General features: G+C 44.5%; 1 protein-coding gene across 2 annotated transcripts in view; it reads right to left on the bottom strand.

The window, feature by feature from the left end:
• The window catches only part of C2CD2L (C2CD2 like), a 171,528-nt gene that overhangs the window by 84,675 nt on the left and 62,084 nt on the right, over positions 1-24,769 (bottom strand). For both annotated transcript variants that reach the window (XM_085645905.1, XM_085645906.1), the window contains exons 5-10: positions 21,203-21,313; positions 19,959-20,073; positions 12,640-12,763; positions 12,405-12,469; positions 1,762-1,889; positions 1,153-1,324 (exon numbers count right to left, since the gene is read on the bottom strand). In XM_085645905.1, coding sequence (XP_085502031.1) covers positions 1,153-1,324; positions 1,762-1,889; positions 12,405-12,469; positions 12,640-12,763; positions 19,959-20,073; positions 21,203-21,313 — 715 coding nt within the window. The remainder of the gene's footprint in view (positions 1-1,152; positions 1,325-1,761; positions 1,890-12,404; positions 12,470-12,639; positions 12,764-19,958; positions 20,074-21,202; positions 21,314-24,769) is intronic.

The following is a 24,769-nucleotide window of genomic DNA, read 5'->3' as shown; positions in this document are numbered from 1 at the left end:
TCAAAACTGAGGAAGCATAACTGATGGGGACTTTTCACTCATTCACAAATGCTAATAGATAAACTACAGAAAACAAGTGGCTGTCAAGTATGCAAAACTCACTGTGTTCTGTAACCTAATCCCAACCAAGGATACATATCTGTTCCAAAATGTTCAATAGTTTCTAACAAAGAACGTGTTACCCATGGCAAAATATTAACAAGCTTCAAACGTCAAGGTTCACTTGCAGTAGCGGTGGGGCAGTTTGGTTGGAAAGGGGGAATTTGAAAAAAAGGGGAAAAAAGAGAGCATTTAACTTACCTTCCCAGCGGCTGCCTCTCCTTCGTCCTTCTGTCCACGATGCAGGAAACAGGAAGCACCCAGGTTCCCAGACTCCCCTAATCAATCACGACGCTGCTATCCCCAGCATGACAGCAGTGTCGAGATTGGTCTGAGCGTCATGGTTAGACGGTCAGACAGGGGCTGGGAGGCTGTGCATGTTCTCCACCCACGCTGTGCAATACAGCCGGGTGGAGAACAGGTTAAGAGCGCATGACTGTTTGGCCAGCCCAAGACGGTCGGCCAAACCATCATGTGCACTTGGAAAGTGCCAACCACTTCTTCCTCTGCTCAGTGGGCAGCCCAGCCCCCCCCCCGCGCCTACAGACCCACTAAGGTAAAATAAAATGATAACATGGTGTTATTATAATTTTATTTTTCCTTTGGGACGAAGGTCCTCTGGCTTAGCGGAGGAACCGCTACTGTTCACCTGAAAATCAACCCATGCTAATCTTCTCAAAAATCCGAAACAAGGGCAGAGAATATATGGGAAACCTTCATCCAATCTTAAATGAAGGTTTATGAACACCACACAATCATAGAAAGCATGGAGTATGGTAAACAGAGCAAATCCCAAGTATAAACGTGCTATGGATGGAGACTATTAGACCACTCTTATCAAAAGATGCATAAACAGTGAAGAGGGTTCTAACAATTACAGCTCAGCCTCCATAAGATACAGGAGCTTTTCCTCCAAATGTAACCAATGCCAGTTTGTGAGGAGTATTAGATCATCATCAAAGTCACATAAATCAGTGGCCTTTGGTAAACATCAATAAAAACAAACCAATACCATAAAACATGAAGCAAGAGTGGCAGTAAGTGAGCTCTTACCAAGCTTGCTGTCAGTCTTGGGTCTGGACTGGATCGTGGTGACTGTGGTGACAATGGTACCATCAGGCATGATAGTGCGATCCATCTCAACCTTTTTGGTGGGGGTGATACTGGTACGCAGAGGTGCCGGAGAGTGTGAGCTCCAGGACTGTGGCGTTCCCTGGCAGATAAACTAAAGGAGTTTCGCAGAAAAAATGGAAACAGAAAAAAATAGAGGTAGATTTCAGGTACTGTGATATCTGAAGAATACTCTCTTTTTGCTAGCAATTTGATGTTACAAGTCTCTCAAAACATACAGGTAGTTAGAGGTTTAGGATAAGACTGATGACCAAAAGAACAGAAGTAATAACGTGTCCTACGTTTGAAAAAGGAGCAGGATTAAGGACAAATTGACAGATACAAGTGCAAAATCGAAAATACAGCCTCAAAGGTTTGCAGCTTCGATAAGAACATTCAAATGTGAAGAGCAACAAGTTACAGACTGAAGACAGCCTAAGTTTTTGGGCAAGAGAGGAGCTCTTGGTCATCCTTGGTGGTGGGATGCCTTCTAAATTCGCAAAACATTTACGCATGGCATTCCCCATGAAAACCAACTCCAGTGAGTGTTACCTCCAGTGCAATAGTGGGTGCAGGGCCTGGGGACAGTCTTAGATTTGACGTCAGTGGGAACACCTGCTTGCCACATAGCTGTCTGAAAGGTGAAGACAACAATATGGTGGTCTGTGCCAGCACCACGGCTACAGGGAGAGAGGAGAGAATGTGCATCAGTGTACTGCATGCACAAAAGGAGTATGGCAAATGGAAAACACAAGTAGAATTGGCCCAGCAACATTTATGACATATATATACACCCCATTCTCACACTGTCCCAGGTACACCCAGGACACAGTGGAAAGCCACTTCCAACTTGAGACTGTTAGCTCCCCAGCACACCCAAGACTCACAGCGATACACCTTCTGCTCCCAAACTGCTTGCTCTCTTTATCCACAGCATATCCAGCGTCCCTGGTGAAAAGAGGATCCGCCTCCTGCACAGCAGCTGTATCTCGAACCTTGGCACACTTTGGACCAACAGGAAAGACTCCATCTCAGACTCCCTGCTCTCTCTCTATCCCATAAACACTTTAGCCTTAGAGCGAAACCTTAAAACACAAAAAAGCCCCATCTCCCCCTTTAATTACTGTATATCCACGTAGTCACCTCATTACATTATCTTATGCACCACACACTCCTGTTCTCACTTTCTATGCCCTAGCGACATCCCAACCTCCTATCGACCTCTGTTGGCTGTTCTCCTAATTTATTTACATTTTTTTAAATTTACTGTTGGCATTTCACACGTAAACCTAGCCACGTACGCAACAGAGTACTTTACAGACATCCACATTTCACAAATCAGTTTTTTACCTATAACCCCAGTTCTCCAGCTTTGGAATCTTTTATATATATTCACATGCTTGAATCATTTCCCCGTCGCCAGGCTAGGAATCCCCAATAATCTTAAACAGAAGTAAATGTGTTAAAATGGCAATAGTCCTGAACAACAGTGCTTGCTTAGTAGCACATTCACCTAATTTGAAGCAACCCAAATTTAAGTCAATGAGTTGGAAGTCCCAGTTCTCCAGCTCCCAATAGAGGCCACCATAGCTCAGATTTCAAAGAATAAGTGTGAAAAGAGTACAAAATTAATGAGCCTAAGACCAGGAAGGGGGAGGGTCACATGGAGATGCAGCTCCTCCTGCTTGAAAACACTGCAAAGTTGAAAAATAAAATGGTCATGAAATGTATTTATTACCATTTTATTTGTTCACTGCTCCCAGCCCGAGCTGTGTGTCTGGGTGGGGCAGGGCCATTGCTGCTGAGTGGCAGCAGAGGAGGAGTGGTGCCCACTTCAGTTTAGTGTGCGCATGTCACTTCGTTTTGAGACGGCCAGCCTATCACGCGCACTTTAAACCGCTCCAACCTGAGCTGTCTTAGATAGCTGGGGGGGGGGGGAGTCGGCACAGGCCTCCCACAGCCTGAGAGAACGATTATGACAAAATATTTGAGGAGAAATGCAGCCCCCACAGGCTTACGGGTAACCAATTATCCTAGAATCTCCCTAGAAGACCCCATCTTCAAGAAAGAGTGGTCGCTGATTGTGTCGAGGTGTATGCGCGATTTGTTGATTTTAATCATCAACACGGCAAAACGCCTATCAGAAGCCCTACTCATCAATATCAACATCAAAACCAGTGAGGATGCATTGAGCACACAAATCAAAATAACGGTATACAAGAAGAAACTTGAGGAGGTTAACAAGGAAATCAGCGCAAACAAAGATTACCTGATACAAAGCAAAATCAATAAATTGCAAAAAGACCTGAAGAAATTCTCCCATGAGAAAATGTACTCGAACATCAGGGATGACTACACCAAACAGCAAGATACTGATACTGGCTCATCTAACAGAAGTGACTCAGGGTCCTCATATTCTGACCAGGATGAGTGGTCCAGTGATAACTCCCTCAAGAGCTGTAGAGACAAGCAAAGGAGACAGAGGTGAGGGGGTTATAATCAAACATACCCTCCACCACAGATGTATCCGTGGCCAGGCCCATACGGCCACCCACAATTTCAGGGACCCCCCCCCCCCCCCCCCCCCCCCCCCCAATATCAAAACATGCTATACTTCCAGCCTAACCAGAACCAGAAATATTTTTTAGGCCGGGGCGGGAGAAGGGGCAGACGCGGCAACAGGAGAGTTCAATGGGACGCCAACACGAGCGGGATGAACCCAAGAAGCCAGACGAAGGACCAACAGGCAGGCCCGAGCTCAAGGATCTAGTTGTCAATCTCACGGAAGAGGAGCTTACCCAGGATTAACTAGGGTTACACAACAAGGGCCTGGGATTTGTCCCTACAACCAACATCGAAAAATTCGAAACTCGGTGTGAAATAAGCAAGTTTGTCAGGGAGATCCGTGTCAAAACTTTCTTCGAAGGGAAACCTCAACAGGAGATGGATACGGGGTACACCCCCTTACGACATAAGTCTACATTCTGTCACCTCCATCCCTTACGCCCCCCGAAGTAATCGCATTTGAGGAAGCAGTCACCAAGGAGATTGAGTCACTACAACCAAAAAGGAACATGTACAAAAATCTAAGCAGAAAGGAACGAGAGGCACTGAACCCCTTGGGCAATCAAAACAACCCGATTATAAAACCTGCTGACAAGGGCGGAGCAATTGTGGTACAGGAAGTTACTGCACGTAGGACTCCGTGCCTATCCCTTCTCTTGGACGAGAGACATTACAAGAAACTACAGAGGGATCCCACAAGCCGTTTACAAAAAACGATATCCACAATCACTACTAAACCACTAGAGAGGAACTGGATCACAAAAAATGAGAGAGACTTCCTAAACACGGAAGAACCTAGAACACCCCTGTTCTACATTATCCCCAAAACACACAAGGGTAGAACTCCTCCACCAGGCAGGCCCATTGTTTCTGGCATCGGGTCCGTTTTGGAACCTCTCTCTAAGTACACAGACTGGTTTTTGCGCCCCCTCGTTATTAAAATCAGATCATACGTTAGGGACATGAAGAATCTGCTTAATATCCTAGCAGAGTTTGACTATGACCCACATAGTGACACTATGGTATGTCTGAACATGGAGGCCCTATATACAAGCATTCCACCAGAAGAACGTCTATGGGTGACTGAAAACATACTCCGTACACAGGAGTGGCCCTGGGAGGCCCCTATGATGTGGGTCATGGAACTCATGCACATTGCCCACACTGAAGGTTTGAAGATCAACTCTACCTACAAGTACATGGGACTTCCATGGGCAGTACTTTTGCCCCTAGTATTGCCTGTCTGTACATGAGCCAGCTGGAGGATGAGCATATCTGGTCAAACAACCTGTTTGCAGGTAAAATTAGCAGCTGGCTGAGATACGTAGACGACATCATTATCATATGGCATGGAGACCAAGACAGCACAGCGGCATTTGGGACATGGATTAATAACCTTAATCCTTTCCTAAACGTCACAATGACAACCCAATATGATGGTTTCTTCTGGATATCAACATCATAGCTAGGAACGGGAAATTGGAGAGCACGTTGTATACCAAACCAACTGATAGCAACAGTCTGTTGCACTTCGATAGTGACCACCGCCAGTCACTGAGAGAGAACCTTCCTATTGGGCAGTATCTGAGAATACACAGAAACTGCTCAGATTTTGAGAGTTACAACAAAGAAGCGGACAAACTCAGTAAAACTATGAGAGAAATCATACCCTAGAAAGGTGATTGAACAGGCGCGGAAAAGATCCCACAATACACCACTGCAGCTCTGCTTGAAACAAACACGAAAAGGGACACTGAGGCGTTAATATGCGTCACCAGTTATAACTCATCATCTAATGCCATAAAGAAAATAATTAACAACAAATGGTATATACTAACCTCAAACAAACTGGCATTTGAAAAACCCATGTTCTCATTTAAACGTAATAAGAGCATTAGGTCCACACTGACAGTTGGAGACAGAAACAAAACACCCAACTCACACTGTAAAGCTAACCACAGGTGAAGGGCCATTACCCATTTGGCTCATGAATGGTGTGTCGTTTCACCACTAATGTTGATTTGGGCCTGACACATCAATGGGAACAAAGGGACCATACCAATTGTAATACTGCAAACACCGTATACATGATTACATGCCCCTGCGAGGCCAAATACATTGGCATGACCACTAAGAAGGTGAAGGTGCGGATCAGTGAGCATAGGAGCACGATTAGACAAGCAATCACGGCTACCAAATTCACTACCCACTACTTGGAAAAGGGACATACAGATAACGATCTGGAATGGACTATCATTGAAAAATTAAAAGGTGGGCCCAACATATCTAAGAGACTGCTGGAAAAGGACCAACGATGGGTCTATAGACTGCAGACAGATACCCAGGGACTTAACGATTCTATTCCCTGGAACCAGTTGAATCAGCACAGGTAGAGGGGCATTTGATAACACTATAAACATGAAAACCCACCCCCTCCCAAAGGACCAATTGTCTTACATCCCCTCCACTACTTTACGTAGCAGAGGAGGGTGAAAGATGGATATGCACCACATCCCATTGGAATTACCTAAACTAGTCACATTATACGTTAGGGGGATTATAAATGTGTTACTACTGACAGGAAGTAATGTAGCACCACAACCAATATTGACCACGGACGACAAACAAATCAATAAGAGTGTGCATTTCACTGGCGTCATACTCACCTTTACACGCGAGGTTCGCATACCCCAATGACTGCAGATTTTGGTCTCTATATGAGATATAATTTCACTACATGAATAGATGCGAGAACAATGGAAACGAGGCATTCATGTAAATGTCTTTAAGAGATGTGAAAGTATGAATTCCCATGGTTACTAAGGTCTCCTAGAGCATGAGACTACAACTCTCATGAGGCTGTGGGTTTTGTGTGGTCCCTTCTGGGACTCACGGAAATGATGCGAAACGAATGCACCATAGGCGGGGCTCTGCTCCCGCCCTGCAAGTAGATGCCCGGAGGAGGCGACTTTAAAAGCCGCGCTCCTGGCAGAGAGAACTGGGAATGCCGGGAGACGCGGGCCCAAGTAGGTGGAACTGACAAAGTAAGTGGGGACACGGATTCTCTTCCGGATGCGAAAGGGCCCCATTGTAGCATCCTGGTTAGAGTTGGGGACAAATGATACTAATTTTGTGAGTCTTGTTTTTTTATCTCTCTTTCTCCCACTCAACTTTAATATGGCCATAACGCAGAGTTTGACTAAAAGCTTCATATAATCCTCCACAATAGGGTAAATATGTGTGATATTAGGACCATCACGAGTGAGAGGAGGAACAAAAGCATAACCTCTGGTATGATGGCGATATGCTTGATTGTGGATCATCTTGGTGAGATCGTAAGAATATTTTTATTGTGGAGTTTTTTAATAGAATGGAGTTTACGGACTTGCAAAACGGTGTGATTTCTTGTCGCACGCCGCAAAATGCGACTAGATGGGACAGCAAGGTCCTTAAAGAGCTCCTCTTTTTGATCACAGATCACCACAAGTGAATGGAGTAAGAGCGCACGACAGCACCCAGTACACTGGCATTACATGGGTGAAATGTATAAAATGTAAAAATATGGTTTCTTCTCACTTTTTCTAACAGGTGGATAAAAAAACATAAGAAAAGTGGATGGGAGATAAGTATACCTTCCATACCATTCACGAGAATGCAGCTTTCTGCATCCTCAATTTGACTAATTAGGGAAATACACCCCCACCCCCCTATTTTTTAATATCCGGGGAGGGAACCTCTATTTGCCCTGAAGAAAGTCCGAGACCCAAATGGCTATTGTTAAGGGCTGAAACATGTTGGCAAGACACTAGGGTCATAGGACAATCAATTCCTGATGACTCCTTTGTATTTCATTTTTAACATCCCCTACGCCTCCACTAATAAAGGGATACCTGGAGACGGAGGAGGATTTTTATCTTTTGACCCCCTGGCCTATCTCTCCTAAGTGCTCCCTGAAATATGGTCGAGCCCACCTTGACCTTTAGCAGTCAGGGTGAACCCGATGATGAAGCATGACACTACTAGGGTGTGTGAGGGTTACTAAACAAAAAGGAATTGCTTTCTTTCCCGCGCCGAGTGGTTGACGCCACGAGAGTTTAGCGCTGAGCTTTAATTATACTGTTTGGGATACCTTAAGTAGCTAGTGTCAAGCCAGCCAGCTCTAACCACACCTGGTGCTTCTCTGATGCTGTTTAACATCATTAGCAGCATGACTGCAGAGTTTGGAGTGATTAGGGGAGTTGGTTCTGAAACCACCTGCTCCTGACGGACTGAAAAACACAGAGGTGGACTGGAGGAGGCGAGTCAGTGGATAAGTCCATATTATATTTTTAATCTTACATTGCCTTCAGCCTCAACTCTAAAGCTCTCAGTCGTGGTCTGTTATAAACACTGTTTATAACGACCAATAATTGATAGCTTTGGCGTTGACCCTCCAGGCATTCTCACTGTCTCACAGTGCCCGTCAGTGGGTCAAAATGATTAATTTGTTTGCCTCACCACTTATGCACGTCACCAGCTGCCACTTGTCACATGTGAATATATGAAATATTCCAGTGCTGAAGACCTGGAGTTACAGGTAAGTAACTCATTTCTTCTCCAACATTGGATCTTTCATATAATCACTTGTATGAATCAGAACAGATAGCAGTACTTAACAATCATGATAATTATAAGAAAGTGGGAAACAGGCTCAACTTTACTGAAACAGGCTAGGGAGGACTGCCTGTCCCACTGCTATTTCAGCTTTTGCATCCACGCAGTAGTGCTTCATGAATGCATGCCTGCTCCTCCAGGTGGCTGCACTGCAAATGTCTCGCAAAGGCACACCAGTGTATAGTGCAGCAATTGTAGCCATGTTCCTGGGAAATGCTCTCTCACTCTTCCTTGGAACGGACACTTAGCCTTACTGTAGCAGAATGTAATGCAGGTTTACAGCCAACGTGCTATCCCCGGTTTGGATAGGGGATGGCCTCTTGCTGGCTGTCCAAAAGCCACAAGTACATGATCTGTAGACCGAATGTTCTTTGTCTTGTCAATGTGGAACCCGAGACATCTAGGGAAATGAATGATCTTTCTGCTGACTAAGTTGGATTTGGAAGAAGGAACTTAGGATGACAGGGTCATTCATGTGAAAGTCTGTAGGAAACTCTGGCATAAATGTAGGATTTGTTCTCAGAATGACTCTCTTGTGAACTGGAAAAGAAGTTCTTCAATAGATAATGCTTGAATTTCCTAATCTACCCGTGTTGATGTCAGTGCTAGAACAAGTGCTATTTCCCATGTAATACATTTTAAGTGCGCCTTATTATTTGATTCAAAGGGAGATTCCATTGAATGACTGAGGACATAGTTCAGCTCCCGGGTAACTGGAGGGCAACATACAGGGGGAAATGCCCTGAAGAGTCCTTTCATAAATTGTTTTATGATTCTGTGGGAAAACAGACTAGATTTTGAAATTTAAATTCTTTGAAATCTTGATATTGCAGCTAAATGGACTCTGTTCACATTTAGCCACATCTAGCGCATATGGGTGTATTTGATGAAGTTGTACTTGAAGTGGATGAAAATCTTTACTTTTGCTCCAGACACAGATACGCTTCCACTCGGCATTGTAGGTATTTGTAGTTGCCAGAGCTCTTGCTTGTGCTAGGATGTTTTTCACAGTGTTACAATAAATCCAAGTGGCTGAAATGTAAGTGGTGAGGTATCTTGCAGTCTGATTCAGCAATCTAGGGGCATGGTGCAGTATCTCTCCCTAGTGTCTGACGGATTTGGAGTGTGATTTCAGAGGAATTGCTTGGCATGTCAATAGGTGCGAGAGTTTGCTGTACCAGTACTGGTGTGGCTATGCCGGCACAATCATAATTAGAGTGCAGTGATGCGTTTTTGCATTCCTCAAAACTCTTGGGATCAGGGGAAATCGTGTAAATATGGAAGCAAAGAGTTTGGAACATCTGATTAAAAGAGCACTGCCCATGGTCTTTGGGTACTAAACTCTGCTTCTGAAAAACTGGCAATTGTTGCTCAATGTGGAAAAGAGATCTATCATGGGCTGACACCATTGTCGGAATATGTAACTGAGTTGGTCATAGTTTATTTTCCATTAGCTGCAGTCTGATAATTGTCGACTGAGAACATCCGCATGATTGTCCTTGATGTCTTGGGAGGTATGGTGCAGCGGCCAGAGTGGCAGGGCCCGCATTTCGATACCTGGCGCCGGCGACAGCTCAGGTCACCATCATGTGACTCTGGGCAATACCTCACTTAATCTCCCCAGCGGCCCCCAGCGCCTTGAAACCCTTGAGGGGTGATATGTTCGTGCTTTACAAATACAAATTATTATTATTTTGGATGATAATGTCGATCTTGTGAGAAAGCGTCCAGACCTGTAATAGCTGAGACTCTTCTGAGAGAGGTCGGGTTCCCCCTTGCTTGGATAGATAGAACATCAATGTCAAATTGTCTGTTCTGATTAAGACAACTTGACATGCTAGTCTGGTACGGAACGTTTGTAAGGCTAGTCTCATGGCTCGAGCTCTAATACATTCATATGAAACATCCTTTCTGTATCTGTCTACACGCCTCTGGTCAATAGGTCTTGCTTCTTGCTAGTCAGCTCCCCAATCATCCATGGATGCATCCGTTGTTAGCATAATTCTGTTTGATAAAGGTTGAAAAGAGAGACCTGCCTTCAGCTTTGCGGGATATCTCCACCACTACACTACTGGCTTCAGTGTTATCGTGACTTGGTCTGAGTCGTCACATGATCTGTTGATTTGTTTCCATTGATCGTCCAGTTCCTGTTGGATAGGTCTCATTAGACATATGCAAAAGGGAAAGATGACTAATATGGACTTGTATTATCTGACCGCAACTGATTATGCAAGTAGCTTCTTTGCCATCGATTGGAACTTTATAATTCTTTCAGATGATGGGAATGTCTTTCCCAATTGTGTGTGAAAATATTTCTTCCAGAAACTGAATTTTCATGTGGGGCTCTAAAGAGGATTTTTCTTTTTTTAGTGTGAGGTCCAAGCTCTGAAAGATATTGATACAGATGATTGTAGTAGCCCTTCCCTCTTCCTTTGATGGAGCCTTGACAAGCCAGTCATGTGTATATTTGGTGACCCCACCGCCTGAGAAAGGCAGCAACTGACAATAAGGATTTGTTAATAATCTGAGGTGCTGATTTAGGGCCAAAAGGGAGGGCCTTGAATTAATAATGTTGCCTTACCACTAAAAAGTGGATGTATTTTATGTGTTTTCGGTAAGTAGGTATATAAAAGCCTGCATGCAGAACATCTAGGGATGTAAAATAATCTCCTCCCAGAATCATCAAGAGGAGACCTCTTGAGTTGTAATCGGCCGAAAAGACTGTTTCTTCAGAAATGTGGTCTGTTGTTTGAGGTCTTGAATTGGTCTCCATTGCCATGACTTCTTTTTTATCAAGAATATTCTTTAAAAAAAAGTTAATGGTTTCTTTCGAACTAAGGGTTGGTTTAGTCCCAGGTTAGACTGAAAAGTAACAATTTTACGATGAGTGAATAGTTAGGGCAGAGCTCTGCCTGGGCACTCCCTCACACACGACATGCAGTAGAAATCTGAGCTATGGTGACCCCTACGGGGAGTAGGAGAGTTGGGACTCATTGGCGGAGGTTCCAGTTGCTTCAAATGATGTGTTTCTGAACAAACACTGTTGTTCAGGCCTATAGCCATTTAAACTCTGTTGCTGATATTTAAAGTTACTGGGGATTCCCAGCCTGATAACAACGAATGATTCAAGCAGATGAATATTTGAAACCGCTATAATAAAATGTATATCAGATCCAAATGCAACTGTAATGCAAGTACAAAAAATAGTGGCATTAAAGGAGAGGGAATCAGCAACATTTAGATTAGAAGATGTAGCCTGAATAGGTCCATCTCCAAGTCTTTTCTGAAGAACAGAAAGTTGTGGTTCAGCCTAATGGTTTCTGGTCACCATCTGGCTGCTTGTGGAGAGCCTTATGAGTTATACAAATCACTTTAAGGTTAATTATTGACTCTTATGGTGTCCAGTGGAGTTATTTTATGATAGGGGTGATGTGGCCTGACTTTTTAGTTTTGAGTCCAGATGTCCTACAGCATGCCATTGAGAGGTGCATTTGTGGCTTTGGCAAGGACAACAAGAAGGGCATTGTCTCATTGGGTATGCAAGTATTAAAGCCTGCACAGCTGTCCTGATGTATGTAGGTGGGATGGGAGATTTAGGTTTCCTTGGCAGGTGAAGTTGGAAGGATGTTGTTTTTTCCAGTATGGTCATTTTAAGGTTTCGGTCAATAATGTACCCTGAGATTTGGCAATGTTCTGGAAATCCCAGGAGGGGATAGGATATTCAGCCATTTTTGGAATTTGGGATGTTCCATCCAGTGCACACAACTAGTGGCCCTACTGATCAAACCCACACCATCCTGCTTTCCCTATCCATGCCCTATCCACTCCACACACCAGACATCTAGGTGCCCTCCCTGCCACCTACACACAGCTGCTGTCTGTGCCCTCCACCCTAATGTTCTTTCGTCTCCATTCAATGCACATCTGTCTTTCATATCACCACAACACTGGTAGGTGTTCAGACATCTTGTACTCACAGTGCCCACTGACAGAGTTTTCCAGGATTTTCAGCCGAAGCTCCTTGCTCCGTACACTCAACTCACTGCAAGACGAAAGGTACATTACAGACATAACTTGATCACAGTCTGACCTGCTACTTATTTCTTGTAACCATTGCGTTCTCCACAGCTCCACATTTTCATTTAATCACGGGTAGGGGTGCATCCCATTATCAACCATCTTTTGAACCCCAGAAACAAGCTGTCTACTTACAATAATATCTCCTCACTCCATTCCGCCTCGTTCCTGTTGCCTTGAGAGCACACCTTTGCTGGCCTGGTTCGTTTCTGCTGCATTGGACTGTCCAGCTCGGCCACACAGCACAGCTCACCACTTCCTGAAACAAAGCAAAATGGGAGAAAGATCAAAGTTTCTTGCCTTCATTTGCACACAGAAGAGGTGTAGAGGATGTTGGGAAAGCGAATTTACTATTCTAATTGCAGCATAAGATTATTTTGAGGATAGAGCAACTTCACCCAAAACAGTAGAGGGGGCTTAATCACTATTCTAACTCCAATCCTAAAATATTATGGGTGAAAGTAAAAACTCTTCTAATAATCTATAACATGGTTGAAATGTAATGTAATGCCTCAGTCCAACCCTGTCTGTTGCAATGAGTATGTTGCTAAAGGCATAAAAATAGTAACACCGACTTGGAAATACCCTGCTGATACAGTCCCCAAAAAAGGGCAATTGTCAGATTAAACATATAAATTCTACCCTAGGTTGTGCCTGGAGTCTTCTCAGCAAAGAGCCTTTTGCAAGTGTCAGCCAGAGGACAGTGCCCCTACACCTAACTTACTTGCCACTAGTAACACTCACCAATATATTTTGGGTTTCACAAAATCTCGGACAATCCAGGCCTGTATCAAAAGATGGCTGACAAGTCAGAAAGAGAGAGGGCGGCTTTCTTCTTATCGTCAGCTTTCCACTTAGCTGATGACAAGCATTGGCAAAGTCAATAGGTCCTGCCTCTGCAAGAGCTATTGGCTTAGGCAATATGTTTTAGCAATGTTGTAAACAAAGATGAGAGAGAGAAGAGGGAACAAGGAGGCACATTCGTCCTCCCAAAATCTAATGAATAAACAATAAGAACGAGCTAATGGTGATCTAAAAAAACCAGCCTCTCATTGGTCACAGAAGTATTCTCCTTTACAGAAAACCCATTAGGTTTTTAAATGTTGTACACCAGAGTGGGTGCTGTTCAGCATAGCTAAAAGTTAGTAGGGTAAATGAGACTGGCGTGGAGTGGAGTGTTGTAGAGTGGAGTGGCATGCAGTGGTGTACATAATAGTTGTGTGGCGTGGAGAGGAGTGAAGTGGAGTGTCATGGAGTAGCGTACAGTTTTGTGCAGGGAGTAGAGTCTTGTAGAGCAGAAAGGCGTAGAGTGGAGCATAGTCTCAGAGTTGAGTAGAGTATCGCAGAGTGGAGAGGTATAGAGTATCGTGGAGTGGTGTACATCAGAGTTGAATGGCGTAGAGGGAGTGGAGTAGAGTGTTGTAGAGTAGTGTGGTGTGCAGCAGAGAAGATTGTCAGAGTAGAGTGTCATAGAGTGGAGTTTTGTGTCATGGCTTAGAGTGGAGTAGAGGAGCATGGAGTGGCATAGAGGGAGTTGCGTGTAGCGTTGTAGAGTGGAGTAGTGTTGTAGAATGGCATAGAGTTGAGTAGAGGGCTGTGGAGCGGCATAGAGTGGAGTAGTGTCAGTAGAGCAGAGTTTAATGGAGTAGAGCATCATTAAGTGAATATTGTGAATGGAGTGTCTTAAAGGGAAGTGGAGCAGGGTGGATTAGAGTGAAGTGGCGTAAAATACATTGGTGCAGAGTAGAGTGGCGCAGAGTGCAGTGGAGTAAAGTGCATTGGTTTTGAGTAAAGTGGTGTAGAGTGCATTGGCGTAGAGTGCAGTGATGTACAGCAGCGTAGAGTGCAGTGGCGTAGAGTGGCGCAGAGTAGATTGCTGAGGCGTAGAGTGCAATGGCGTAGAGTGGAGTTGGGCAGATTGGAGTAGAGTGGCCCAAAGTGGAGTAGAGCAGCCCAGAGTGGAGTAGAGCGGCCCAGAGTTGAGTAGAGCGGCCCAGAGTGGAGTAGAGCGGCGCAGAGTGGAGTAGAGCGGCGCAGAGTGGAGTAGAGCGGCGCAGAGTAGAGCGGCGCAGAGTGGAGTACAGTGGCGTGGAGTGGTGCAGGGTAGAGTGCAGAAATGTAGAGTAGAGTGGCGTAGAGTGCAGTGGCATCGAGTGCAGTGGTGTAGAGCAGAGTACATTGTTTCAGAGTAGAGTGAAGTGGTGTAGAGTAGAGTGGTGCAGGGTAGATTGGATTGGTATAGAGTAATGGCGTAGAGAGCATTGGTGTAGATGCAGTGGTGCGGAGTGGAGTGGTCTAGACAGGAGTGTTGTAGAGTGCAGTGTCAGAGGGCAGTGGTGCACAGTAAATCAGAGTGGCTTGGAGTGCATTGGCGTAGAGTATAGTAGAGTGGCACAGAGTAAAACTGATCAGTTTAGAGCAGCATAGAGTTCATTGGCAAAGAGTGCAGTGCTGCAGGGTAGAGTGTCATAGAGTGAAGTAGTGTAGAGTGGCGTAGAGAGCATTGGTGTAGAGTGTGTGGGCGAAGAGTGGTGCAGAGTAAAGTGACAGAGTGCAATGGTGTAGAGTGCAGTCGAATAGAGTAGAGTATAGTGGCGTACAGTGCAGTGGGCAGAGTAGATTGGTATTGAGTGCAGTGGCGTAGAGTGCATTGGTTTTGAGTAAAGTGATGTAGAGAGCATTGGTGCGGAATGCAATGGCATAGACTGCAGCTGTATAAAATTGAGTGGCGTAGTGTGGAGTGACATAGAGTGGATTGGCGCAGAGTGGAATAGAGAGGCATAGTCCGCAGTGGCACAGAGTAGATTGTTTCAGAGTACAGTGAAGTGGCATAGAGTGCACTTGTATATAATAGAGTGTCGTGGAGTGCAGTGGTGCAGGATAGATTAGAGTGGCTTAGAGTAGAGTGGCGTAGAGTTCAGTGGCAGAGAGCAGTGTTGCAGAGTAGAGTGACGTAGAGTGAAGTGGCATAGAGTGGAGTGGTGCAGAGTAGAGTGGAATGGTGCAGAGCAGAGTGCAGCAGCGTAAGAGAGGAGTGATGCAGAGTAGAGTTGTGCAGTGACGTAGAGTGCCGTGGCATAGAGTGCAGTGGCATAGAGAAGAATGTTTCAGAGTAGAGTGAAGTGGAGTGGTGCAGGGTAGAGTATAGTGGTGCAGGGCAGAGTGCCGTGGCATAGAGTAGTGGTGCAGAGTCCAGTAGCGTAGAATGGCGTAGAGTAGAGTGGTGCAGCGTTGACTGCAGTGGCGTAGAGTGGAGTAGAGTGGCGTGGCATGAAGTGCAGTGGCATGGAGTTCAGTGGCATAGAGTAGATTGTTTCAGAGTAGAGGGGCATGATGTGGAGTGGAGTGGTGCAGGGTACAGTGGAGTGGTATTAAGTGGTGAAGTAGAGTCTAGTGTTGCTTAGTGGAGTCGTGCGGAAGGATGTAGAGTGCAGTGGCGAAGAGTGTAGTGGTGAATAGTAGAGTGGGATAGAGTGCACTTGCATAGAGTAGAGTGATGCAGAGTAGAGATGCATAGAGTTCAGTGGCGCAGAGTGGCATAAAGTAGAGTAGCAGAGAGTGTTACGGAGTATACCGTCGTAGAGTGCAGTGGTGTATAGTAGAGTGGCCTAGAGTGCATTGTCGTAGAATTCAGTGGCATTGAGTTTAGTGGTGTTGAGTTCAGTGGCGTAGAGTAGTATAAAGTAGAGTGGCAGAGAGTGCAGTGTTGCAGAGTATACTGCCGTAGAATATAGTGGTGCACAGTAGAATAGAGTGGCGTAGAGTGTAGAAGAGTGGTGCAGAGTAGAGTGCAGTGGCATAAAGTAAAGTGGAACAGAGTAGACTGGCCTAGAGTAGAGTGGCCTAGAATAGATAGTTCAGTGCTGCAGAGTGTCGTAGAGTGCATTGGTGTAGAGAAGAGTGGCATAGAGTGCATTGGTGTATAGTGCAGTGGAAAACCGTGGTGCAGAGTAAAGTGACAGAGTGCAATGGGACACAGCAGAGTGGTGCTGAGTGAAGTGCCATAGAGTAGAGCATAGTGGCGTACAGTGCAGTGGTGCAGAGTAGATTGGCATAGAGTGCAGTGGCGTAGAGTGCGTTGGTTTTGAGTAAAGTTGTGTAGAGTGCACTGGCGTGGTGTGGTATGGATTGGCGTGCTGTGGAGTGCAGTGGCACACAGTGCAATAGTGTGGCATAGACTGCAGTGGCAAAGTAGATTGTTTCAGAGTAGAGTGAAGTGTTGTAGAGTGCATTGGTATAGAGTGGAGTGTCAGAGTGCAGTGGTGCAGTGTAGATTAGGATGATTTAGAGTGGATTAGTGTAGAGCAGCATATTGGTAGAGTGGCAGAGAGTGCAGTGTTGCAGAGTCGTAGAGTTCAGTGGTATATAATAGAATAGCGTGGAGTGCATTGGCGTAGAGTGCAGTGACACAGAGGAGAGTGGCGTAGAGAGCAGTGGTGCATGGTGGTGGTGTGATTGGTGCAGAGTAGATTGGCATAGAGTGCACAGGTTTTGAGTAAAGTGGTGTAGAGTGCATTGGCATAGAGTGCAGTGGTATAGAGTGCCGTGTAGCAGAGTAGGGTGGCATAGAGTTGAGTGGTGTAGAGTGCAATGGAGAAGAGTGTAATGGTGCATAGTAAAGTAGTGTGGGATAGAGTGCACTGGCATACAGTAGAGTGGAGCGGTGTAGACTAGAGGGGCGTAGAATGGAGTGGTGCAGGGAAGAATGCACTTATGCAGTATGGAGTGGCATAGTATAAAGAGGTGCAGAGTAGAGTGCAGTGGCGTGGAATGGTGCAGAGTAGAGTGGAGTAACATGGAGTATGCATGGAATGGTAGCGTACCACAATTACAGATACTGATTACTGATAAACGTATATAGCGTACAAACGATAATGTGTGGAAATGTTATCACCCAATGCATTCATTTGATTGTCAGCAAAAAATAACATCTATACAGCCTTCCTTAAGCAGGCGCCCACTAGCCATCATGATTGTTACATAAATCCTCTCACTTTTAAGTCACAGAAAGAAAAATAAACACCAAGCTCCCTGGAAGACACAGCCTGACACAAGCTTTTTCTTTGAATGCACAGCAAATGTGACAAGATAAGAACATGTTTTAAAGGCCCGTTTATAGGGAGTGAGTTTGTGGAAGAGTACAGAAAACAAAGTTTGAGCAACGGGAGCTACAAACGAGCTGGACAACCTAAAGCAAATGCAGCCAGCAAATAGACAGCTAGAAAATGTGAGTAACAAACCACAAAGCCAATGGTGAGCAACGGGAGGAATGCATTCCTAGGTCAACTTTCTAAATGTCCCCAAGATGTCTTTTGGAAACCAGACAGTTGTGCTGTTTGGTAGCCTGAGACCTACTAAAAAGAGAGGCGAAGAGGAATGGTTCATCAGGACACCGTGATTTTCTTCGGAGAGAATATGATTGGAGCCCTATTTCTGTTGGCCCCTAAATCTTGCTAGAGCGGCCATCCACCCAAAGCGTTTCTCAGCCTATCCCTGAAAAACGAAACCGTTTCCAAATATTACAAGCATAGGAAGTACAAGGGTCCAGAGACCAGATTTCTTTTCAACTTTTACAAACACCGAACCACCAAACAGCTTGGACAATAAACAGAGTTTTCCACTTAAAGAAATTCAGGAGTCAATAACCTGCGCACTGTAAAGTTTTTCTTAACCGCTAGTGAGCAGCAGTGGGGTTGTGCCAGAGACCTGCACAGCACAAACTGATATATTCCTGTGGTCTGTATCGAAGTGCAGCCAATGGGTTACTCCCTAACAAATGTTTGTATCCTTCCATCTGCCATTGTCCCAGAGCACTCTGACTCTTTGAATCACAAGATATGTTTTGCTCATATGCCATCGATCCATCTTACCTACTTGAAAAAATATTATAAATTTCCAAGAACAAAATTTGTCAATAACAGTTTACATGTCATGTTCATAATGAGTTGTCCTTATCCACAGTACAGTAACTGTGCAGCATAGTCTTCACTTATCTTAATTAACCTTTTATATGAATGCTGCATTTTAATTACCTCATACCTAATTTAGTCATCGCATGGGCATACCTGTTTCCATTGAGCCACAATCCTTTTCAAAAGATATGACTCTAAGTTGCCCCTTGGGCTGGTTTCTGCATAATCAACTGACGGGTATTGCCTTTGAATCACGGAGATCTCTGCTGAGACTGACTTTCCTCCCCACTCACTATCATCCGTATCATGACGATCCATATGGCCAGGTCATGAGACCTTTTCATCAGTCCTGACCTCCCGCATCCTGAGTTATTTGGCCAGTAACTATTCCACCATATTCCTTTTCTAGGGCGCCACCTCAGGACCCCGGGACGTAGCCAATGGATCACTATTAGCCTCCTAGCCAGCACTAGACTCAAAAGTGCCAGTTTAAACTGGATCCTCACTTCCTTGGGTTTGGGTATAATCCTCAGGAGGTGCTGCTTTACAGATTTATCAAGGGTTAGGTTTGTTACTGTCAGCAATCTAGCTATTAACTACTCCTAATATTCAATTAATTTCACACAAGGCCGGGCCACCTGCTAAAGAGCGGCCATACGTTCTCCGCATCTTGAGCATGCAGAAGATTTATTTTGGCATATCTCATTCAAATTCACAGGAGTTAAATAAGTACTATGTAGATAATAAGGTATATGTACTTAAAATGTGCATTGCTTGACACCTCTTGTACTTTGGCACATGCAGTCTTCCATTCAGTGTCAGTATGTCTAATTCTGCATTCCACACATCCCATAGCTGTCCAGCTACCAATTAATTCTAGAGTCTACCTTGTTTTAGGGCTTTATAAATGTGGGAGATTATTTTACAACACTGCTCCAACTTCAGCAACTCGGTCAGGGTGGCATATGTGGCTGGTACACCTGGGAGCTCCGACAAGGTCTCTCTGGCCGTGCTGGCTAACTTCACATATTGCAGGAACTGTTCTGGGCTTAAACCAAACACCTCCTCTACCTCTGTAAATAAGATAGGCTCATCTCCTGGGTAAAAATCTCCGAGGGTGCAACAGCCTTCCCGCTCTCCAGTTTGCTATGGGCATATCCTTACTTATGTTTTTCAAAAGCTGTAGCCACCATATCCCCAACGATAAGAGAAAGGGTGGCATCTCAAAACTCTCTTGACCACAGATTCACATTCAGGAGCTGTTTAAGGCACTCTATGAAGACCGTGTTTAGGAAGATAACCACCCCTCATTAGAAGTACTGACAAAGATTCCCTCCCCACTGCCCAACAGAGCAATCTTTTCCACAACTGCCTATTTCCACACACCATTATGCAGAATGTTATAATTGTGTAACCATGTAATATAGTTCTAGGTCTATCTTGTCTACTTGAAGTAAAATAGAATTTGTTTCAATAACTCAAGGCAGGTCTGATGTTTGTAAGATTGTGAGTGAGACCAGAGCCCTCAAGTCCGGCACTCACGTCCTTTCTCTGTAAGGCTCATGTTCTGGACATGCAGCTGTCGAAGAAGCAGTCTAGTTCCTCCAGAAGGCAGGCTTGTAGATGGAGAACAGTGGTGAATATGGGCACTGGACGCCTATCAAGAAAAGAAATACAAAAAGTTATCCAGGCTAGATCAGAGGTATCAAAATTATAATCTGTCTGTCAAAGGGTCCCGAAAAACAATATTTCTCGGCATCCGCAGCCCAAATACCTGTACCCAATTGATGAAAAGTCGCACCAGCATACACCTATGGTGTATGCGACTACAGTCTAACAATCAAACTTATATGCTGAATTTCTAAGTAACTGCTCGAAGTGAACTCTACCCTCCACGTAAGTAGCGAGATAGCCACAGAACAAAATTACATTTTTATAACAGTAACAGCCATTTCTATAAAAACTACAAGATTGCAATACTTAGGGACGATTATGATGTCGGTGGGACCACCACCGACAGGCGGTCGGTGGGGGTCTCACCAACATCCAGCATAGCAATCCGACCGCTGCATTACGATGTGGTCGGTCGGACCGCAGCCGGCGGAGGGACCGACCAATGCCTCTGACAGGCTCAAGGAGCCCTTCGGAGCGTCAGTCCGACCGTAATCCGTAATGGGGGCAGTGCTTGCAGGGGCACTGCCATAGGGATTACGATGTCCTTCTTCCCTCTGCCTCTACATGGAGGTCTGACCGCAAATGTAAAGGCAGACGGAATGGGACTTTTGGGCCCCTAGCAGGGCCCCTCTCCCCCATGGGCCTCTGCTATGCGCCCTGGGGGAGCAAATTTGGTGCCCACCCAAACATCCATGCACACGGTGCATGGATGTTTGAAAACTTCCCTTTTCCACTGCAGTTTGTGCTGCGGACCTTTTTGAGCACCGCTGAACAAGCTGCAATGGAAAAGAGCAGGTTTCCGACCGCCTGCATGGCAGTCGCATTGCAAGCGGGCAGATGGAACCACCGACATGTAGTCGGTCAGACACCTGCCCAATATGATGGCGGTCGGACGCTCGTCTGACCGTAATCGTAATGAGGCCCATAGTGTGATATAAACATTGAGTTTTAATCATATGTTGGGTGAAAGACCCTTGTACCACTAAACAGAATGAAGTGTCTATGAATTTCCTAGTTAGAAAATTAAAGTCTGACCTGCGGCTATTTCTTCTGTTGAAATAGCTTGTCTTAAAATGGGTGAGAGGGAAAAAGAAATGTATGGAGACACTCACCATACCACTGCCACAGGCTTTGAGGTTCACCATCATTGCTGGCTGCGTGCCAATCAAAATGTCCCGGATCAAGTCCTGGATGGTGGAGAGATCAGCCTTGCCATTGTTGCTCTGCATCAAGGAGACAAAATGGTCAATCATTGAGAAGGAAGGCATTGCATTGAGTGGGAAAAGCTAACATAAGGATCTTAAGTGTGAGTGCACAAGCGGTAACCGCCTTGTGGTGTTTTATTTTAATGAATGTTTTGCATCTTTAGGGTTTACACTCAAGCTGAAGGCATCTGGGTTTCCCCCTAATTCAGCATCTATTTCTTTATAGAGCAAGAGGGGCTGGAAATTGAAGTCTGCTGTCCAATTGGTAGCCTGCTTAAATGCATGCTAGTTTGCAGAAAGTGAGCCTAGTTTCGTTCTCAAATTCCTATCCATCTGCCTTACTGAAAAAGCAGTGGCATGGGTTTAATATGCTAATGCGCACACAAATGTGCAGAGTGTATGTGCTATTTCTCTCTCCATCCAAACTTTCTGTGCCTTCTGGGTCTACATTTTAGCATTCCATCTCTTATGGTTTAGCAGGGGGTGGAAGCATTAAGGTAAGGAAACTGAAAGGAATGAAGAAGGCGTCTGACCTATCCACTCTGGGAAGTTTCTACATGGTATGTAATTATCAGAAGGAGATATACTGTAGGTCCCTTATAGACAGTAGGGAAAATACACTGTTGTAGGAGAGAACTGTCTGATCAGAAGGAGTTTAGGAGTGATTTTCGTTGTGTTTGCCTTCTTTGCTTTGGAGGTTGGAATCTCCCAGGATAATCTGGTCACTAGAGGAGGTGAGTTGATCAAAAATAAATTGATTATATGACTGATCAATCTAAGATCAGTGCTATAAGATGCACTTATCTCAATATAAAGGGAAGATGAGTGAAGTCTAGTATATGTGGGGAGTATCATGGTCTAAGGATTCAAGGCTCTCAAGGGTGTGGAATGTTGGTTGTGTGTCATTGTAGGTCATTTCAACTGCCTACTTGTAAATATTTGTAAGTTAATGCCCAGTATTATGCGGTGCGTGCGTAATAAAGTATATTTCCTTTTTTTATAAGCAAAAGCACTGGTTGGACAATGATTCATTGTTCATTATGTATCAGCAGACTTGAGTACTAGCTCACACCACCTCCCCCAAGTAGACAGCCCTTTGCTCTATCTTGCTACCCTGAGAGAGAGTCAAGTGCTACAAAGGGGTACTTGGTTCCAAGTAGAAGGAAGGTAGCAGACTTAATACTTGAGAAGGTCTCACATACGTCCAATTTAATAAATCACTTTATTACACTCGTAGGAATTGGGTGCAGGGCTGTGGGCAGAGGAGGGCTGAATACAGCGCTTTCCCGGAGACCAGGCCCTGTGCCCACCTCATCTTTGCAAAGCTGAAGGGCGAGTGCAGGGGGGGGGGGAGGGAGTAGGTGCCACATGTGGGTTTGCAGCAAACTCCAGTGTCCAACCCCCTGCTGTATATGGCCAAAGGAAATGCCACGTGCAGCGGAAGAGTTTGCCTCAGATTTCTTGAGCGGGTTGGATATAGGCTCATAGTTAGGTATGGCAATAGGAGCTTAGCTAACCAAAAAAAACCAGACAAATTCAGAGAAAATAACAAGGGTTAAAGTGACGTTATAGTTAGGTGTTGAAATGAGATTAGAACTAATGTTTAAAAACTTTAAAAAATACTGAAAATCACCTGATAAAGTTTATTGAGCCAACTATAGCTTGGCCCCCAGTAATACACTGCTTAGGATCTCACATATTACATCACTCATGACATGTTAAATTACATCACTGACGACATCTCAAATGACATCATCGATTATACTGTCATTCCCATTACTCCATAAAACCATACAACTTTTGAAAAAAGAAAGTTATATGTAGAGGGCCTATAGTCATATGCAGCATAGAGTTACTATGTGTACACACATGGGTGCACAGAATAGAAATAGTGTAAGCTATGGAGGCAAGTAAGGTTGTATATGTTGAAAGTTTTATGGAGCACCATTTACAAACCAGCAAAGTTTGGAGTGTAAGTGGTACTCCATGAAGAACAAGGTAAAGGCCAACAGCGCCTGATGTGAGTTGCAGGGTCATGTTGTAAAGTAGGTTGTGGCTTAAAGAAGCCTGTTGCAAAGTATCTGTGAAATAAGCCAAAGCTTCTGTTGACAATAGATTATCCACTAGTGGATGTTTGGGCATGTGTTCATATAAATAGTTGTACTGCAGTGCTACAGACAAATCGTATGTAACAAGGCCATTTATACCATGTGGGGGTTTATTTCCGGAACCTCACTGAAGATTCTGAGGCATTGCAGATTTATGAAGAATGCAGGGGATACCCACTTAGAGGTGGTTTAAGTAACACTGGGGTTGTAAGCATGGCTTTAAGGGTGATGCATTGTGTTCATGAATGTGGGTAGTGTATTTTACCAAATTACAGAGAGTAATCCATAGGGTCTGGCAGAAGGTGTCTTACCAGTGTCAAATGCATACCCCTCAACCTCTTGAATTAAAACTGTGTGTCATGTTAAGTCTTTAAGAGGGTGACCCGATAAGGTGGCTAGAGTATGAAAACTTCATTGGAGGGGGTTCAAGGTTTAAAGAGGTGGTGATCCTATTAAAGTCTAGAACGGTATTTTGTTTGTTAGGTGAGGGAATATCAGTAAAAAGAGGGTAACATTCACCAATGCAAGGGGCTTGAGAAATATGCTATGTGTCAAGTATGTGGTCAAAGGTCATGTCCATTATCATTTGATTGTTGATATAAAATTGGGCACACTTGTTGAATTGTTTCAAGACCACAAACTCTATAGGACATTTTCACCGTGACTGGATGATGCCATCACTGACATTCTCAATATTATTTGAGATGACATTACATCTCATATTACCCTTAACACTATGAAAAAGAGGACTATAAATGTACTATTATTTATTTGAGTAGGCATTGTTAATTATGGTGTGCTTTTAAGTGTGAATTAAAGGAATACATACTGTGAGGTTATAGGCACTGTATTTGGTGTTTGAGTTATAGTTTGCATAGTTGTTGTGCAGGTCATCGTCCTAAACATACCTTGTGAATCTCAGTGTCGTTTCTATTTTAATTTGTAACAATAACTACACTTTAGCTGTAGTTTTATACTAAAAGCTAAACATAATTTTACTTTAGCCTTTAGTTTTTCCAGTAAATGTGAGGGTTCTTTAGTCATACACTATATCCAACTTCTATGAAAGTATACCCTATCCCGCTCCACATGGTTTCAGCTGTTCATAGTGGGTTTGGTCTCGGGGCATGTGTCTGGCCCTGTATTTGTTTATTGCATTTTTTGTAAGGGTTTTTTATCTGCAAACTCCTGTCCCCTTGTTGGCCATCTCGCAAGAGCCCAGTCACGGAGTCCATGAAACCCACAAAAAAAATTACTTTGTTCTAATTTAACATGAGAGGGTGGCCCCTTTGGGGTGACCACCACTTCATTCCAGGGGGGTCAGGGAATGTGCGGTCACCTCGTAATAAGGTATGGGGGACTGCTA

The sequence above is a fragment of the Triturus cristatus genome, chromosome 3_1 (genome assembly GCF_964204655.1).
Source record: "Triturus cristatus chromosome 3_1, aTriCri1.1, whole genome shotgun sequence".
NCBI classification, from domain to species: Eukaryota; Metazoa; Chordata; class Amphibia; order Caudata; family Salamandridae; genus Triturus; species Triturus cristatus.
Note: the sequence above shows the minus strand (reverse complement) of the source record. Positions and strands in the feature narration are given on the sequence as shown.